The sequence below is a fragment of the Periplaneta americana genome, chromosome 1 (assembly GCF_040183065.1).
Source record: "Periplaneta americana isolate PAMFEO1 chromosome 1, P.americana_PAMFEO1_priV1, whole genome shotgun sequence".
NCBI lineage: Eukaryota > Metazoa > Arthropoda > Insecta > Blattodea > Blattidae > Periplaneta > Periplaneta americana.
Window position 1 is genome coordinate 45644293 of NC_091117.1, and position 14062 is coordinate 45658354.

The 14062-nt window shown below is 31.2% G+C and overlaps 1 protein-coding gene across 1 annotated transcript in view; it reads right to left on the reverse strand.

Annotated features, from left to right (window-relative positions):
* LOC138695022 (uncharacterized) overlaps positions 1-13301 on the reverse strand; it is an 86506-nt gene extending 73205 nt beyond the window's left edge. The window contains exon 1 of the mRNA XM_069819325.1: positions 13095-13301. Within this exon, the coding sequence (XP_069675426.1) occupies positions 13095-13209 (115 nt within the window). The 5' untranslated portion in view covers positions 13210-13301. The remainder of the gene's footprint in view (positions 1-13094) is intronic.
* Positions 13302-14062: the final 761 nt, after the last annotated feature.

Here is a 14062-nt window from a genome sequence, read left to right on the forward strand (position 1 = left end):
AGGACTGATATTTAATGAGATAAATGAGTTTTAAAATTAAAATAACTGCCATCTAAGGCCGTATGATGAAATAAAAAACAAATGACTTCGTCTATAAGGGGACTTGGACAGCAACAATCGAAAGCTATGAAAGATAGCGTACAGAGAATGTTTCCGTGTTTGTATGAAGTAATATGGAAAGCTAAATTGACCGATTTGTATAATTAATTATTATTTCACCATTGGAAAGTGTAGTTTCTCTAGATGGACATAATGCTATAATGTTATTACAGTAACTTCTGATATAATATAATGCAATATAATATAATATAATATAATATAATATAATATAATATAATATAATATAATATAATATAATTAAGAAACATGTTAAAGTAATTATCATTGCACCAAATGAGTGGTCTCTGGACCAAAATGATCGCATTTTAATTATTTGGATGCAATTTAAATTAAGTAACATATTAAACGATTTATCCTTTTATCAAAGTCGAATGTTCCCTGGATCAAATGTCCTATTTTAATTATGTAATTACTTTATATTTATTTCTAACGGGTGCAGCGGAGCGCACGGGTACGGCTAGTACTAAATATAGAAAAGCGCTCTTTCTTTTGGTGTCAAAGTGTTTTGGGGTTACTTTGACATGCTATTTTATTTCGTTGTAGATGAAATTTGGCCCACTCTAGGGCTACTTTAACACTAACTTATGCTTTTAAATGTATTAATACTTAAAAGTGAACAAAATCGTTGTTTATTTTCGATTTATTTGGACTTATCTGTATTAGATTAACAATGCACTTATGTTTGTCCTATTATTCATTTGTATCACTGTGATTAGCTTTAAAACATGACCAACTGTATATTATCTGCAGAATGGATAGACACCCAGAATATATTCAGAACAATTAAGTAACATAAATATACTGTAGTGGTGGTGGTCAAGACGACCACTCATGTGAAAAATTATGTAGCAACTGTTGAACAGAACTGACAATTATACCTTTATAACAACGGCTGGAAAGTTTGAAGGAAATGAAAAGCAGAGACACCTACTGTTAAGAGCAAAGGAGTAAGAAGAGAAAAATCTTCTCTGATGTCAAGCTGACTACTACCATAGTAGTTACAGGCTAGAATTGGGAAGCACATTTCAATGACCTTCAATCGCATAGTGAATTTCTATTCCTGCAGTTTTATTGGCTGATGTAATACAGTTGTCATTACTTATGATATGACCCTCGTATTTATGTTATACACTTCCGCCATCTTCTTTACTGATATCTGGTTATTTTCCACAGTCGTTTTCCTAGTACCGTAACATGGGATAACTTTGCACCTGCAGGAGTAACTTTGCACCATCTATGAAAAGCTTTTTATATAGGTCTAGGGGTGTTTACGTGAACCAAAGTTATCTGTTCCACTAATAGATGGTATACAGTGGAACAACACAAATAGACACTCCACAAATAGACACTCACTCTCGTATACTCCACGATACAAGGTAAGTCAACGCATCTTGTCCCGTGCTGCACAGGGCTAACCAGTTGAACCAGTGCAGTAGTGTGCAGATACTCGTACACGTTGGCAGCAAGGCAGGGAACAAAACATGCGTACTAATGTTGAAGCAGAAGTTACAAATATTGGAACGGTTTAAAAAAGGTGAATCAATCAGAGCCATCCCTAAAAAATTTGACATTTCGATCAGAACAGTGCATGGGATAAAACAAAATTCATCTAAATACCAGGCAGTCTCTAGTGATTATAAGAAGCTTTGTTATTATCAGTTGAATGTAGGATGAAAACACAGCTTATTTTGTGTAACTTCCTATATTTAATCAATAAGGATGATTTATGTTCTCTCTTGAAGGGTATACACCATTTTAAAATAATTTAATACACAATCACAACTATTACAAGAAATGCTCAATAAGTTTTTGTAGCTTTATTCTCTTCAGCTCTAATCAACGATAACAATAATCCAGGTTGCCAGGCGACGATAGAAAAGTAAAGATGCGACAACAAATGAATGTGGTGCAGCCTATAAACAATTGAATGCTCTTTCATATTTAAGTATAAAAATGTAGGGGTGCCATTTGAATTTTAAAATTGGGAATGGCTGGGGATGGGAGGTGAAATCTAAAATGCAATTAAGTTTCCCTCTCAATATCTAAATTTAGTTGTTTTTTTTATTTAAATTGAATTATATTTAATTACCCTAGTTAATCAGAGTGCGAAGTTTTGAAATGACAGCCCTGTATGTAGATACATTTAGAGAGTTTTTCCTCCAGAAGTTTGTTTTATGTTTCAGATGTATCACGTATATATCATACTTAATCACGGATTTGTTTTGTCACATATTTTGCATATCGTCGTCGTTCCTGCAATAACTCCTATGTGACATATTTATCGATTTTCAGATTTTTGCTCTATTAAATAACTTAAATAGTGATGCAGCAAATAATAAAATCTCCTATATGTAATTACATTTCTTTCTTTCGAAAATGTAAGAATTCACAATTCCCTATATACTGCTGCCATAGAATAAATAAATGTATTTTTTTCGTCCTACTGAAAAATTGTAATATATTTTGCACATAGGAGTTATTGCAGGAACAACGACGGTACACTACAATATATTATTTAAAATTATGTACGTTAACAATTTATGTTTCGGTCCACACGCCATAAAAACATTGTACAGCCCTTATGTTTACCAATGTCCGCAGTACTCCTTAGAATAACAGAGTTCGTACCTCGTCTCGCACACGGACCATTGCTGTGTCTATTTGTCGAGTTCCACTGGATGTGTTCAATATTTTTCCAGTCTTTGTGGTCACAGAATGTTTATGTTATTTCTATATCTTAACAACAGATAGTGTGCATAATTTGATTGAATTATAGATCAAATTAATTATCTTTCATCACCGATGATGTGCACAATTTCAAGATACGTTATACGTGTATCTGTTCCTTATTCATGCATTTAGACTTTCTAGTTTCGTTTGTGCAGATGTTTTGTCGGCAAATGGTGTTACAGAATAATTTTCTAATCAAGGTGAATTTGAGGTTAAATTGGGGTTACTTTGCACCATAACACAAACGAGATTTTTTTTTAAATTTTAACTGCATTATTTTGATTTGAGGACCTTCCATGAAGTTTAAAAACGCTTACTATAATTCATACTACTTCGTATTGCAGCTGAATTACTTGAATTTGTTTTTCTTTTTATTACATATTAAAGACATACATTGGCTCTCACTGCCAAACTTTGTAACAATCTGCAAATATGCCAAAGGAAAATGCTGAGAAGGATAGTCATTATGGGATATGAATGGGAGGATGTAACTGGGAGACTAAATCCACCCAAGAAAGTATCAAGAAAGGGCTTGCTTATATTCCATTCCAGAACTTGACACAAAATAATACGTATAAGTTTTTACAGTTATTCACGTGCTATTGCCTCGACTTGTCATTCGAAAAAAACTGAAAATATTTTTGAAACAACATTTTAGAAGAATATGACCTTTGACATTGAAATTTTGTGTATTTTTTTTATTTTGTCCCTGTTATTATTTATAACAGTTTTTGAATCTGTGTTTCCATTTTTTCTGTTCCTGATACAGTATATTTCATTTTTAACACGTGTATGATGCATTGTAACACCAGCAGTGCCAAACTTTTCACCACTCCTCTTAAAACTCGGGCGGTGCAAAGTAACCCCCAACTATGGGTAACTTTGCACCAATTTTTGTCAGATTATAAATTTCAAAAGATTACTGAATAATTTAAATTATGCATTTACCAAACCGTTAACCAATATACTTACCAACTCCAAATCATATAAGTATTTCATGTCCTTCTTGAATAGAATATTCGTGAAACTGTAAAATGTTCAATTATTCCGGGGGAAAAAAATCTTATTAGTTCTAATCAATTATAATGAAGCTGTAAGTCTTCAGTTTCGCATACTACAATATTGTACTATTGGTTTTAATTTTTATTTTAATTAGGCATTTGATTTCTAATTTTGAGCCATTTCTTGTAATACTTGATTATTGCCAATTGTTGTTACTAAATAATGTATTTAATTCGTAAATTTTAAGCCATCTCTTAGTATAGCTATTTATTGCTTCTAAAATAACATGTTTAATAGCTATTATATATATATATATATATATATATATATATATATATATTCACTTTATTTCGTTTTCTTTTCTTTTAGTTTTTATCGCCATTGTACGGCCAATGACTCTAGTCAAGTGCCACTGCATTGAATAAAATAAATAAATATATATTTCTTCCTATAACCATTAGATATAATATAGAGACATGCCTTGAGGCTTTATGAAACGATCCATTCTTTCATTAAGGTGCATTCTTGTACAAAATCATGTGAATTGTAACCTTGACCACAATTTTGTATTATAATTTTATTATTGTTTATTGCTTATAAAATATGTATTTTGATGCCAACTATAACCCTAATATACCTCAGGGTGAAGTAGTGTTTATTAAAGTGGATAATAAAAAAAAAAATCAAAAGACATTTATTTTCGAAGATATGACTGAATGAATACATTCCCGCATCCCCCTAGAACATACAAAATAAATGCCCATATCAAAATTAGAGATTTAAAGACTACATACAGACTGAAAACAATTTTTTAACTAGAAAATGGTGCAAAGTTACTCCATTTTACTGTATAGGTTTCAGGCTTACTTGTATAATATTGAACCATTGTAATTTACGAAGATATTTCTATTAACTCCTTTATTCAGTGTAACTTGAACTAAAACTGACATGTCAACATAATTGGAAACTCAATATCAAAGAATGCCGACTGGCGATAATTACACACAACAATAACTTATGGATAGCTTATAAGGTACCATCTACTCCAGAAATTGACAGTATCAGTTTTTGTGCAGTATTGGTAAGATTTTTTCAGAAAATGAGAACCTTCTTTAGTATCCAGCACCTACTTGATAGGCTATTTGTTGCGTAACTTGTTTATTCTTGCTTACTAGAGATTACTAGAGACATGTTAAAGTTGTTGTTATATCAACGCTAGGAATAAACTTGAAATAATCTTCCTGATATGAATGCAAATGCTAATGCTGATACTGTACATAGCTACCGATATAAAATAGAAATACAATGTACTACAATTCGTAGTGTAATAATATGAAATGGCGCCAGTAATGTGTTGCAAGGGAACGAACAAATAAATAAAATGTTCTTTTCTTAGGTACCGAATCTTTAAAATTAGTGGGGTGCAAAATTATTCACGGTTCCTTAAGTGACAGATTGAACTGTTACTTATCATTGCATTAGCATTCTTAAATCTGGATGAGGCTGTAGGATAACATTATATATCTAACATAAAAAATGTACTGTATTTGAAGGGTTCAGAACCATAGTGGGCCAAGCGCCATTACTAAAACCGTAGAAAACAAGCGTTAAAGTGAAGTTATTACCTTAATTAAATGGAAACATATAGCAAGTAATATAAAATGTACACATTAAAACTAAATGATACGTCAATCTTCATTAAAATATGGTATTAACTTAATCTTAATCCTTGTTTTCTCCGTTTTTAATAAATGGCGCTTGGCTCACTATGGCTCTGAACCCTTCATTTGGCTCACTCATATACGCAATTCAGAGACACACATACAGTAATAACAATAATACGACGATCATTTCAAACGTCATGGCAAATAGGCCTATATTATATCAGCCAATAAAGCTTTGGGAATAGAAATTCACTATATGTGCAATTGAAGGACATTGGAATGTGCTTCGCAATGTTAGTACCAAATTGGACCGGGTGCAGGAGACAATGGGTAAGGGAAATTGAAAAATGCGTAAATAGAAGTCATTGTTTTCTTATGCACAGAAGGTAACAAAGTACATTACTTACAGCTAACACCCTTCAAAATAATCCCCTCCTCCCAAACCTTGCATATAACTTTGCCAACGGTTGAATACCATGCGATTCGTCTGTCAAAGCTGGGAACGGTACGCGTTTTTGAGAAATGAGCGCTGTTTACTTTGAAGAGCATTTCTCCTGAGCGCTGTGACGTATGCATATTGTACGTCACTGTCACTGCATTGGTTGACTCTGTAGTAGGATGGCGGACTTTGAAGATGCACCCTCCTGAGAAGTTGTATGTTAGACAAGAACCTAAATTATATTTTGAGATTTAACATGGCTAATTCATTTGTTCTAAACATTGAACGGATTCTGCAAATGAAATGACCTCTTAAGTCTCGGAAAACAACCACATAGTTATTTTGGTTATTGAGCTTCAAATAGTCACGCTTTAATAGAAAATATTTCTTGATTTCATATTGACAGAACTACGATTTTCTTACAATAGGTTATTCATGCAAAAGAGAAGTGTAAGACAGTGTTTATTATTAATTTCTTCCTTGTGTTTGTAATTGTAATCCTATATTAAGGTACATATGTTTATTTCATAAATACATTTCTTCATGGAATTTATTTATTTTATTTATTATTTTATTTATTTATTTTATTTATTAAATTTATTTCATTTTATTTATTTAATTTTATTTATTTCATTTAATTTTCTTTATTTTATTTATTTATTTAATTTACTTATTTAATATTATTTATTTTATTTTATTTATTTTATTTATTTATTTTATTAATTAATTTAATTAATTAATTTTATTTATTTATTTGCTTAATTTATTTATTTAATGTATTTATGTAATTTATTTAATTAATTAATTTATTTACTTATTTAATTCATTTGTTTAATTATTTTATTCATTTAATTTATTTATTTTATTTATCTATTTATTTATTCATTTATTTAAATTATTTATTTATTTTATTTATTTACTTATTCATTCATTTATTCATTTAATCATTTATTCATTTACTCATTTACTCACTTACTCACTCACTTATTTATTTATTTACGTATTTATATATTTATTTACTTATTTATTTAGTTATTTATTTATTTACTTAGTTACTTATTTATTTATTTATTTATTTATTTATTTATTTATTTAATACTTTACACTTGAGCTACATTATGCATTGCAGCCCGAAAAAGCAGAAGCTCGTGCTCGGGTGCAGTTCAGATCAGTTAAAATATACCGGTATCACAAAATTAAGAGAGTGCATTGAGCACAATAACATTAATAAATGGTAAAATAATATAGCATGTAATAATAGGGTCTATATACAAATAGAAAATACGAAAGTACATAAATATTAGAGTATCAATTTTTAACTCAATTAGCTTAAACAATTAAATAGTTAATCTGATTTATTCCTTAAATCTATGTGTGTTAAATGTACTTAGCTCAGGGTAAGCTCTAATTAATTCATTATATATTTTGGGTCCAAAATTTCTGCTGTATTAAAGCACTGCTTATATAGATTGTGTAAATAAGCCTAATGATTTGTGTGTTTGCTTGTGCGCATGCGCGTGTGCTTGTTTAAAAAATTAAATCCTTTGAATCAAGAAAATTCTCCCTTTCCATACAAATTTATCTGATGTGAATTATAGCATGAACAACTTTTATACCCCAATCGAAAGATCAGAATATTCACATCTTAATTTTATCTACGTGTGAAAAAAATTGTGAATTAGTATAATTGATGCCTAATTAATTAGTGTACTCATTTTTGGAAAATCAAGACGATGATGATAAGTTATCTTCGAAATGGAAAGAAACAAATTTTCGACGTTATCGAAACAGAAACAGATTTTCTATGCGTTTGTTTTGCATATTCCCATCATATACAGTAGCGGCAAAAAAAAAAACAAACCCGGACCAACCCTTGTAGCTGATTTCAGAGCCTTGTTCACTCAGACCATGATAGACTGGTAACTAAGACTTTCGTGGTTCGAATCCTGTCTGGGAAGGAAACTTTTTTTTGTTCCTTATTCAAATTTATTCCCAATACTTTTCGATTGCAGCGATATTTTACTACTTAGTTAACTTATTATTCCCAGAACATGAATTTTACCAGCATTCGAAAAGTATTGGGAATAAATTTGAATAAGGGACAAAAAAAAAGTTTCCTTCCCAGGCAGAATTCGATCCACGAATACCAGTCTATCGTGCTCTGGAGTGAACAAGGCTCTGAAATCAGCTACAAGGGTCGGTCCGGTTTTTGTGCCACTACTGTACATTTTTGTGAGCCTATTCGGAGCCCACCTAACGCTTCCTCGGGACTCAGCAGTAGATCGACACTCATAGGTAATCTCTGCACTAATGGATTTGTTTTAGAATATTGTTAGAACATACATGCTTTACATAAATCTTGTTTACAAATAAGATGTTTACTTTCTGCCGACAGTTTTATTGTTCACAGATGTGGTTATTTGAAGCGTTGACTTTGCTTCCTTAAAGTTTTCCGTGAAATTTACTGGTCTATACGCCATAATCACAAAAGCTTTTGCAATATTGAAATGAAATGAAATGATTAGGCTAAAAATGTCCCGTTTAGGGCAAAGGCCTCCTAGTATAGAGAGAGAGCTCTATTTGTCCCACGCTTGGAATTGTTCACTTGGTTCACATTCTGCACTGTTTGATATTGTTCGCTTGTTTCTGTCGCATTGGTTTTAGTCGCTGTTCACTTGTCTTCTTAGGTTTTTCCCGTCTTCCCTATTTCTTGCTCTGTTTGACCAATGGCTTCCTACACGTTCACTGAAGAGGTCGGCCCATCTTCTTCTTGGTCTTCCGCATGATCTCTTGCCAATGCGGGGATCCCATAGTGTGACTTTCTGCGTCCATCTTCCGTCTCTAAGGCCCAATTGTATAAAACTCCCTGACTAAAGATCAACTTTGATCGAAGATCGGAAAGTGAACCGAATTCAGACACTTCTTCTATTGTATAAAACTTTTCTGCGATGAAATTATCTTGGTTCAAATGCAATCTAAGTTCACGTGAAAAGGATTTGGCAACTTCGCATAAACAGGTGAAATACGTGATGCGCGGACCATGTTATACAGGTTTGTTCAGTGTTGCCAATCTAGCGACTTTAACTCTTTTTCAACAACAATTCCTTTTAACTTTTATATTGCTTAAATAGGGACTTAGTGACCTTTTTAGCACCCCATAGTGACAAAATTTAATCTTTATTTGTTGATAATGAGAAATCTAGCGACTTTACAACTACTTTTTCGCGACTTTCCGTATTACACTCTCTTGGAGACACTGTTTTTTTTTTTTTTTTTTTTTTGCAATGTGAATAATGGCGGACAATAAGGAGCAGGTTGACTGTTCTCCAAGTTGTTATCTTGTTATGGTGTTTGATACTGCTAAACATAATAAAGCTTTATAAAACGACAATTTCGTTTAGTAATACGATTAATTGAACATTTATGAATGTACCTATCATATTCATTAATAATTCATCGCTGTTATAAACATAATATAATTATAGGTTATGTTATTTGATACTGCTGAACACGATAGAGCCTTATAAAATATAAGAATGTTTGTGTATTAAGGCAAGAAATTGAAAGAAATATATATAAATGTACTTAACATATCTATTAATATTAATAATAATGGATATTTTATTTGCACAATCTGTCATATATTTCGAACAGAAAAGAAATACCTGAACTTGAATCATCTAACTTAATCGGAGAAATTTCTTCAGTCAAATTTGACTTTGGTTTTAGACAAATTAATCTCAGATTAGACTTTATACAACACGAAATTCCAAGTTCAGCTGAAACAAGGATCAATTTAACCTCTGATCTAAGATTAAATGGTTTATACAATCGGGCCTAAGTCGTGCAACATGGCCTCCCCACTTCCATTTGGTGTCTGTGGCTTGCAGTGCTGGATCTTTAATTGCTGACATCTTTTGTAGCACTTCGTTTGGAACTCTGTCCCTCAGTCATAAGCCTAGTATCCTTCTCAGCATCTTCCTTTGGCATATTTGGAGACTGTTACGAAGTTTGGCAGTGAGAAACCATGTCTGACACCCATATAACAATATTACACTGTCTATAATCTTGTCTACACATAGGAGAAATGTTTACTCAATGTCGACAGTTTTATTGTTCACAGATGTCGTTAATTGAAACTTTGACTCTGCGACCTTTAGGATTTCGGTGAAATTGAAAAATATGTACGCCAAACAAAGAATAAACATTTACAATATTACTATGTCAATCATCTTATCTACACATAGAAGTAACGTTTACTCACTGCCGACAGTTTTATTGTTCACAAATGAGGTTAATTGAAAATTGACTCTACGTCCTTTAGGATTTCGGTGAAACTGAAAATATTTACGCAACACCACAAGAGCTTTCGCAATAATTACTATGTCCGTAATCTTGTTTACACATAAAAATGTTTACTCACTGTTGACAGTTTTATTGTTCACATTTGTTGGTAAATTAAAGCTTTGATTCTGAGTTTTTCAGGATGTCGATGAAACTGAAAAATACTTATGCTAAGCAAACAAAAGGTTTTTCAATAATTAGGCCTACTGTGACCACAATCTTGTCTACACACACAAGAAATATTTACTCACTGACGACAGTTTTATTGTTCACAGATGTGGTTAATTGAAGCTTTGACTCTTCTTCCTTCAAGATTTCGGTGAAATTGAATAACATACAGAATGATTGACAAGGATTTACCACCACTTACGGAGCTTATTTCCGAAGACATTCTGAGCAAAAAATGTTACATAAACATGTGTCCTAATCTCAATATTTTCAAAGTTACACTAATTTGAAGTTGTTAGTAAAATATCTTTTTTTCTTTAGTTTTAAGGGTAAAAAAAATCTTACAAATAGAGAATGAACTCTTCAGAAGTATCATTTTTTTAATTGGCTAATGTTTTGAAGCTAAAAATGTGTTGTTAATTGCTTTCTACAGACTTTTTTTTTCAATTGTTAACTAAAAATTACATCATTCTTACGCACCTATCACAAAAATTGTTTCAAATCATACGACTTGATTCTTTAGAGTATAATTATGCATCCTAATGTACAGTCTTGAAAAAATTTACAACAGTGGAGTGCTTTGTAACAGTTTCTGTGATAAAGGTAGGTAAATTCTCATTTTTTAAATAGAACTATAAATGATTGAAATGACCTACCTGCAGCGGTCTTTGAGAGCTGTCCTTCCTTAAGGAGATTCAAGAATAACTTAAAAAGTTGTGTATAAAGTGCAAATTAAAATTAAGGTGACATTAAACATTTAATTTTTTAAGGTGACATGTATTTATCTAGCCTGACGAGTTACTTCCTTGGTTTGAATTGTAAATTACTTAAAAATAGCGTGTAAGATGGCCTTAGACTAGAAATGTTTAGTTTAAATGTAGTTCTGTTTATAAGTATGCTTAAGGATGTAATTATTTGACTTATTTGAACTGTTGTATCAGTGAAGCGAGGTGAGTCAGTGAAGTTATGGTTTTACAGTGCAGTGAACAGTTCCGATCAGTGATAATTTATAGCGTCAATGAAATGTGTTCTATAGTGTCAGTGAAATGTGTGCTAAAGTGTCAGTGAAAAGCGTCATAGTGCCACTACAGGGAATGAGATGAGAGTAAAGTGAAAGACTATTGAAACTTATGTAGGGCCTATAGGCTACATATGTAGGTTGTATTGTAAAATTAAGTATTTTATTTATGTTTTATTATTATTGTGTTAAATTGTATTGTGTATAAAATTGTATATGTATTGTAAAATTGTATTGTGTAATGTAAATTTTATTGTGTATTGTTTATATTGTATATACCACTGCCACTGGGTGCTTGCCCACTTGCAGTGTAAATAAATACATACATACAAATGCATAAAAAAGTGTAATTTTGTTGTTAAAAACGAAAAAAAAAAAATTTACGAAGCAAGTATGGAATTCACAACATATTTTTAGCTTCAGAATGCTGGCTAATTAAAGAAATGATACTATTGAATAGTTCAGTCTTTTTACTAATTTTTTTTTTCTTAAAACTAAAGAATAATGGTATTTTACAAACACTTCAAATAAGTGTAATTCTGAAAATACTGAGATATGACACTTTTTGTTCAGAATGTCTTCGGAAATAAGCTCCATAATTGGCGATAAATCCTCGTGAAACATCCTTTATATTACATCAAATACATAAAAGCTTTTGCAATATTTACTATGTTTTTTTTATTATGCAATTTAATAAATCCTATTTCACCCTGAGGTATATTAGGGTTATAGTTGGTACCAAAATACATATTTTATAAGCAATAAACAATAATAAAATTATAATACAAAATTGTGGTCAAGGTTACAGTTCACATGAATTATGTACAAGAATGCACCTTAATGAAAGAATGGATCGTTTCATAAAGCCTCAAGGCTTTATATATATAATAGCTATTAAGCATGTTATTTTAGAAGCAATAAATAGCTATACTAAGAGATGGCTTAAAATTTACGAATTAAATACATTATTTAGTAACAACAATTGGCAATAATCAGGTATTACAAGAAATGGCTCAAAATTAGAAATCAAATGCCTAATTAAAATAAAAATTAAAACCAGTAGTACAATATTATAGTATGCGAAATTGAAGACTTACAGTTTCATTATAGTTGATTAGAACTAATACGATTTTTTTCCCCAGAATAATTTAACATTTTACAGTTTCACGAATATTCTATTCAAGAAGGACATGAAATACTTATATGATTTGGAGTTGGTAAGTATATTGGTTAACTGTTTGGTAAATGCATAATTTAAAGTGTTCAGTAACAACTCAAGCTCGTATCTTTCACGGTAAAAGCTGGACAATCATATAATACATGTTTGACATCTTGAGATTCCTCCCCACAAATGCAAGTTGCATCGTCTTTAATATGGAATCTATTTAAGTATTCATATTTACTATGTTCATAACCTTCTTTACAAATAGAAATGTTTACTCACTGTCGACTGTTTTATTGTTCACACATATGGTTTGTTGAAGCTTTCTCTCTGCTTCCTTAGGATTTCGGTGAAATTGAAAAATATATACGCCAAACAAACAAAAGCCTTTTTAATTATTACTAATGTACATAACCATTTCTGCACAGAGAAGAAAAGTTTACTTACTGTTGACAGATGTGATTAATTGAAGCTCTGTCTCTGCTTCCTTCAGGATTTCGGTATAATTGAAAAATATATACACCAAACTCACCAAAGCTTTTGCAATAAATACTACGTCCATATTGATACTAGGGAGTAACTTTGAACATTAAGACTAATAAACTTCGCGAAATATGGTAATACCTGCAGGTGTACGTTACTGGTAGCTATTATCGAAGGACGTCAAGCGATTTACACCAGGAACTATCGAAGAAAACATTATCAAGGTAGCAGAAATGAACGAACAGGGTGAAACGAAGTGGTTTAAAATGATATAATAAACCAGTTATTCCAGTGTCAATGACGATGTCTTATGTATTTTTGTAACATTTGAATTTCATTCTTAGATTAAGGGGATTGGGTAGAGAGGCCTGTGCGATTAAAGAATATCAGTACAAAAGTTTAATTCAATATATCTAGGCTTTTAGTGTTCAGTGTGGAATGAAAATGTCCTTGATTATAGAATAAATCATTCTGAATTCAATGATATAAAGGCAACTAATTACTTCCGTCTCCAAGTGCTGAAGAAAGGCCCTAATAATGACTTCTTTCCCCAACTTTGCTAAATGTACCACATTCATCATTTGCACATTACTTTCTACAATCTCCACCCATATGCTTTGTGTTTTTTAAATTATCATGTAATGTATATTGTTAATTCTATAGCAAAATTTAATTAAATATTTAGTGAAATATGTATGTGTATGTATTTATTTACACTGCAAATGGGTATATACCCGGTGGCAGTGGTAACTAATTACACTCAATAATGACAATTAATAATAAACACAACTAATTTATTTTTTATTTATTTAGGATATTAACGTGCAAAACAACAGCACAAGGCGAATTACTGTTTAGCACAAGATACAAAACAAAACAAAACAACAAATGATGATGAGAATGAATGATAGAAAATGGCAGTGAGATGAAAT